This window comes from Alligator sinensis, unplaced genomic scaffold, assembly GCF_000455745.1.
Source record: "Alligator sinensis unplaced genomic scaffold, ASM45574v1 scaffold337_1, whole genome shotgun sequence".
Classification (NCBI taxonomy): domain Eukaryota; kingdom Metazoa; phylum Chordata; order Crocodylia; family Alligatoridae; genus Alligator; species Alligator sinensis.
In genome coordinates, this window is record NW_005841927.1 from 2,317,211 (window position 1) to 2,323,531 (window position 6,321).

The following is a 6,321-nucleotide window of genomic DNA, read 5'->3' on the forward strand; positions in this document are numbered from 1 at the left end:
CCCCGCGAGGCGCCGCGCGTGCGAGGACGTACCTGTCTCCTCCGCAGGCCGTCGTCCCCACGGAGGTGAAAATCCGCTTCATCGACATGCTGTCGGAGACGGGGCTGCCGGTCATCGAGGCCACCAGCTTCGTGTCCCCCAAGTGGGTTCCTCAGGTCGGTCTTTGCTGGGCGCGTCCCCAAAAGTCAGGCGTCAAAGGTCCCGCGAGGCGGTTCTGGATTGGGAGGGGCGACTCCAGCCGGCCGGGCGGGGAAAAGCTGGGTGCAGCGCCCGCCTCTCCCCCTCCAAGGAGAGCAGCCCTGGAAACGTCCTCATGAGTCCAGATCCGGTTGCCTGTGGAAGAGCTGGCTCGCCAGGACCCCGACTTTCTGGGTCTCGCGCGGGGCAGGCATCACGGGCTGCAAGAAACTCTTGCTTCAGGGATGATACCTCTTATTAGACCTGCTAGGAAATTGCAAAAATAGTCTCTTTCTGCAAGCTTTCAGAGCCCTTCGTCAGGCTCTGGGGATATTAAAGATAGTGAAAAGTCCCCGTAGGTAAGAAATAAACTTCCTTTTTTGCACAGAGGGAGCTGGAGATGGAAAATCTGTCCCTCTGGGGCCATGAGAGTGGTTCTGAGTCGTGCAGGTCAGGTAGGGTCCCTTCCCTGGAGGTGTCCACTGGCAAACAGGGAGCTTTAAAAATCTTTCTTGTTGTTCTGCAGTGATGTTTAAAATCCAAACTCAGCAAAAATTCAGCATCTTCCATGTTTGGGATGTATTTGGTGTTTGAGACAAAAAGAAATGCAAAAATCTAGAACTCTTGGTTTAGAAATTAGACCTTTTATTAGACCAGTTACGAAATTGCAAAAAAAATTATGGGCTGCAAGCTCTCTCTCTTTCATCTCCTGGAAAAGTGACCACTTCTAAAGTCTCTCTCCTGGTGCTGCGCAGATGGCAGACCATGCAGAAGTCCTGAAAGGAATTGAGAAGTTTCCTGGCGTGAGCTACCCAGTCCTGATCCCAAACCTGAAAGGCTTCCAGGCAGCGGTAAGGGGGTTTGTGCTGGGCTCCAAGTGCTCTAGTGTGTGCTGTGTCTGCCAAATGTGCAGAAGGTGGAGATGTGCCTCACTGCAGAAGCCAGGTACCTGCTGGAGACGCTGTCACCTGCCACTTCCAATGCAGAATTTGGTGGGGTTTTATTTTCAAGTCTGTTCACCTGCTCTGGCATGTCTGCCTAGACAAGTCTCCTGTAACAACCACATTTCTGTTCCTGGTTCACGCAGCAGAGGTGGCTTAGGTGCTGCCGTCACTCCCCGGGCAGGCTTGGCTGTCTCGCACCAAAGCCTTAGCTCAGCTCATCCCACAAGAGAAGCAGAGACACTGGGCTGTTGAAGAGAGCGCTCCCCTATAGAGTCCAGCAGCATTAGGAATAGCCTTGCTCTGCATTCCCGTTGCAGACCAGGTCAATTATACACACTCTCTGCAAAATACCTTGAGGGGGAAAAGGGAAAATTGTTCATCTCCAGTAGCAAATTCTGGGAGATTGTAACTGTAACTGTCAGCAGAGTAAGCGTTTTGTGCCCGTAATGTTCTGTAACCGCATCTCAGGATTAAATAGCTCCATCGATTCCATGGGTATCTGTCAAGGATATAGGACTTAACAACTGCCCAGATTCTCATTCCACTGATGTTCCAGCTGATTTGCTGCCTCAAATCTTGCCAGTCAGCAGGCACAATAGTAGTGCATCAGCTGCAACTTGTGAGTTGAGACTCCACAGTGCATCTTACACAGGGGCATTGACTGGTCCAGTACAGCTATCTCATGTGTTTAACTGCTTTGTATTGAAACAGTGGGAGCTAGGGGCCTCCAGTGTGTTTGAAGCCAATGTAATTGGAAGCTGCAGGTGCTGAGACCCTTACAGGATTGAGCCTTTACTAGATGTTTTGTTAGCAACAGAAATAAGTCCTTAAATGCTTCTCTTATTTGGACCCTATGGACGTGCCCTCAGCCCTGGTAACTTGAGCTCACAGGGCCTTTATGGCAGTTGCATAAATCAGATGCAAAATAACATACTGGTCCAATCTCCCTGTCGGCAGGTCACAGCAGGCGCCAGAGAGGTGTCCATCTTTGGAGCAGCATCGGAGCTGTTCAGTAAGAAGAACATTAACTGTTCAATAGATGAGAGTCTCCAGAGGTTCAGTGAAGTGATGGAGGCAGCAAGAGCGGCAAACATTCCAGTGCGAGGGTGAGGCACTGCTGGTTTGAGCACCGGGCAAACTAGTTTGTAGTGGTGATGTCAAGTAAAATTGCTGGGGCTGGAGGAGTGCCAGGTCAGTACGAAAACCAGGGCCTTTCTGGCCCCTCCCTGAAACCAGTGCAGCCTGTGACCCTCACTTCGGTCTCCAGTTCCCAGTAACAGAGGACTGGGATTTAGGCTGTTCACTCTGCTTCCCATCCTCACAAGCAAGCCGTGAAACGATTCAGTGCTGCTAGCATGAGTTTGGAAACAGAAGCATCCCAGTCCCTCCTCACTAGACAAATGCAGTTCTCTTATCACCATCAGCTCCCCTACAGCAACCGCAGCATTCAGATGTCCCTTGTTAGAAGTCGTGTCCCAGTAGAGAGCACAGTTGGTCCCTTGAATGCTCTTTTCCCAGCGCTTTTGGAGGGGTAGGGGGTGAGCGAATCAGTCTTCAACTCGGAGGAAAGCAAAATTTACCACCTTAAGAAAACCACAGCTTGAATTGTATTTTGAGCTCTATCAGAGGAGTGCTTCATGTCAGTCCTGGAGGCACAAATGTGTGTTTTGTGTTGTGTGATGCACTCTTAAACACCTGTCAGCTACCCTGACACTCCCTTCCCTTCCCCCCAAGTCCCTGGGGTGTGACTAATTATACTGGGGAAATCATTATGGCAGCTCTGTGCCTTTATCTACCTACTTCAAACCATCAGCTTCTAGAAGAGTTGAAATTTCCCATGATGTAAGAATGCGGGGTGGTGCTTATTGGGGCTGAATGAGCCCATCTTTATTTCCCTGGTTCTCCTGCTGATGTTGGTCTTTTGCTGCAGATACGTGTCTTGTGTTCTTGGCTGCCCTTATGAAGGCAAGATTGCCCCTGCTAAAGTAGCAGAGGTGAGTACAACTGCAGAATCCTGGAGCTTTTCTAATCCCCTGTAATGTTAAGAGCAGAAGTAGGTGCTGTGCCCTGCTGAAGATAGAATGGGGGCCCTAATTGCTTGTGGAGATGCACCCGTGGAATCAATGAATGCATCCCCCCCACCCTGCCAAGTATGAAGGGCTTTCTGGCCAGTTGCCACCTCACTGAGAAGTGAATGTGAATCTGCCTGGGGTAGCAATGGAGCAGAGTGCTCTGAGGGGTGTGATAGGAGGTGGTGTTCTTCACTTCCTGCTCGCAGCTCTGTGCACCTGATATCCATGAGCAGTCTAATGCTTGCTCTGTTCCACCACAGAGCTAGCTGCACTTCAGAGCCAGGCACAGTGATGATAGGTATCCATGCACGAGGTGCTACGGGACCTTAGTGGCAAGCCAGTTCTTCTCACTGAGGTGTCATTTCCTTGGGCAGGTGGCGAAGAAGATGTACGCGATGGGGTGCTACGAGATTTCCCTTGGTGACACCATTGGGGTCGGGACCCCTGGGAGCATGAAGGAGATGCTGGCTGCAGTCATGAAGGAGGTGCCTTTGGGGGCTCTTGCTGTTCACTGCCATGACACCTACGGGCAGGCTCTGGCCAACACCTTAGTTGCCCTTCAGGTAAGAGCATTGGTTTGCTCTGATGAACTGGACCCTACTTGGAGCTTTTTTTCCCTTTGTGTGCTGAGGACAGCCCTTCCTGACAGGGTCACTGTCCCATGCTGACCTGGCCACTTGGCTCGAGCAGGCTACAAACCACACAGAACCTTTCCCCTCTGAACAGTGTGTGGAATGCACCGATGGAGGGGCAGGAGGGGAGCCTTCCAGAACAGCGTGACCTTGGTTATGTCCTAGAGCTGCAGCGTGGCTGCCCTTGGGTGCTGTGGGCTCAGGCCAAACATAAGGAACTTCCCAGTATGGAGCAAGTGCAGGATGGGCAGCAGCTCCCTCTTGGCCTGAGCAGCTGATGCTGGGTGTTTACACAGCACCTTGCTAGTGACAGGACCTGTGAAGCCTGCTCCGATGTGGCGATAAGAGATGGGAGCTGAATTCAAGAGTCCATACTCCTTTGACTCACTCCTGGGCTCCGCGCCTATCTCTGTGCTGTTACTGCCTGTATTGGGGCAAACCAGCATAAGTGTGGGGGTTGTGAGCGGTGGGCATAGAGGTCCCTGCGAGCTTTGGTTTGGTTCTTGTACATCAGCACTTGGGACTTCTGGCCTGGAGTTTCAGACTAGCAGACTGTGTGAGGCATGGTGTGGGCAGCACTGATTTGGGTCAGCGCTGTTCAGTTATAGATCCCTTAGCAAGCAGTTGCATTTAGTACAGCCTATCTTTTGCTTTGGGATTGCCAAGTGCTATGGAAAAGGAAGACCTATACCTCTTGCATAGGCAGTGTGTTAATAGGGAGGTTGTCCCATGCCTTGTCTCCAGGCTAGAGCGCTCAGGGCTTGGCCGGATCCTTGCTCGGACCTGCTGTCCAGGAGGGCCAGAGCTGAAAGCAGTTGTTTGTGTGTGTTTCCAGATGGGCGTGAGCGTGGTCGACTCCTCGGTCTCTGGTCTGGGAGGCTGCCCCTATGCACAAGGAGCCTCAGGAAACGTAGCCACAGAGGACCTGGTGTACATGCTTGATGGGCTTGGCATTCACACGGTGAGTCTGGCCAGCTGGAGGTTGCTGCCCTGGGGTGGATGTGTGCCTGCATTTCCAGCCGGAGCTTGAATGCCTGGTTTTAAAAGCTCAGCCTGCCACACCTCAAACCAGTAGGTGTGGCTGCCACGTGGACAGTGAGGCTCTGTCTAGCTGAAAGAGCCCTTGTTCTCTGTCCTGGCAAGGACGAGGGAGCGGATTGGAAGCAATGAATTTGGATCCCAAGGCTGCAGTTAAAATGAATAGTCATAAAACTCAGCCGGGCTGGGGAAGGAATAGATCCCAGCCTTCTGGCCGGGTAATGGAGGGCATAGAGAATGGGCAAGTCTGGCTGGTGCCCTCAGGATTTCTTCTCATCCCTTTCCTGTGTCTGAGGTTGTCCACCTTCCTCCCTCCCCTCTCCTCCTCCCAGCCCCTCATACTGATGCTTAGTTTGAAATGCTGCTGTCACAGCTGCACCAGGGAGCAGTGGATGTTAAGAGCATCACCAGAACAGTGTCCTCTTCCTCCAGTTGTCTCCTAGGCTGTAAAAATTAACAGCAGGTGACAGTCATTTGGATGAAACTGGGGGCAGGTGCAAGCTAATCCTGTGTCTTGTAAAGGGTGTGGATCTGCAGAAGCTGATGGACGTGGGTGCGTTTATTTGCAAAGCGCTGAACAGAAGATCGAATTCCAAAGTGGCCCAGGCCGCCTGCCGCCTGTGACGTCTGTCAGCTCAGCCTGGGACAAGTCCATGCAGCCCACGGCCATGAAGACCTAGAGTCAGCCAAGTTGCATTTGCTCTCTGGGTTGCTCTTAAATACCCCTTTTTCAGGCTCAGGACTGGGTAGAGGGAAGGTCATGCAGCAGAATCCACAAGTGCCATTAACAGCCCTAGACAGGCTCCCTAAACTGCCCCCTTGTGCAGGGGAGGCTGAGGCCATGAACACACAGCAGCTTCCTTCCCCACCCCCCAGGCCCTCGCCCCATGTCTGCTCAGGGGACTCTGCCGGGAGGGGTGCTACCAGGCAAGTATCGGCACATCGAGTTGGAGCCTCCCCTGGGCCAGCCGGGCTGCCCCCGGGGGTGCGACAGGCTCCTCTTCTCCCACCGGGAGCAAAGACTCGTGCCGGAGACGCAAGGAAGTGCCTTTCCTGGGACCGAGCTGAAGGCTGAGCTCCCGCTCTGGGTCTTCGCTCCTGGTCTTCTTGCGTCCTCTCTAGTGTAGAAAACCGCTCGTGTCCTGGAGTGTTCTTGACCAGGGAAAATGCATTGAAATCGGACCGAAGCCGCTTGGTGAAGGAGGGAACGGCTCCGGCTGTGCTCCTCCTGTAACGAATTTCAGACAAATAAAGGTTATTCAGAAGCGCCTGGGCCTGGTGCTGTGGTCTCGCCCCTCAGGTGGGGGGCAGGGGAGGCCTGGGCCCAGGGCTGAGGGGAGCCTGTGCCCCCAGGGCTGCCCCGGCTTCGCTCCCTCCCCGTGGCCCTGTCCCCTGGGCGGGGGGCGCGTGCTCACCCCGCAATTGCTGCCCCCCTCCCCCTCCCCCCACGGCCGTCGC

At 53.5% G+C, this 6,321-nt stretch overlaps 2 protein-coding genes across 2 annotated transcripts in view; both read left to right on the top strand.

Annotated features, from left to right (window-relative positions):
* Nucleotides 1-49: 49 nt before the first annotated feature.
* Nucleotides 50-6,132, top strand: HMGCL (3-hydroxymethyl-3-methylglutaryl-CoA lyase). The gene is made up of 7 exons (XM_014517827.2): nucleotides 50-155; nucleotides 933-1,028; nucleotides 2,079-2,227; nucleotides 3,052-3,115; nucleotides 3,568-3,756; nucleotides 4,661-4,786; nucleotides 5,386-6,132. The coding sequence occupies exons 1-7, from the start codon at nucleotides 87-89 to the stop codon at nucleotides 5,485-5,487; spliced, it is 795 nt and encodes a 264-aa protein (XP_014373313.1). The 5' UTR covers nucleotides 50-86; the 3' UTR covers nucleotides 5,488-6,132.
* Nucleotides 5,751-6,321, top strand: part of GALE (UDP-galactose-4-epimerase) — a 5,433-nt gene continuing 4,862 nt past the window's right edge. Inside the window, exon 1 of the mRNA XM_014517828.2 lies at nucleotides 5,751-5,951. Within this exon, the coding sequence (XP_014373314.2) occupies nucleotides 5,751-5,951 (201 nt within the window). The remainder of the gene's footprint in view (nucleotides 5,952-6,321) is intronic.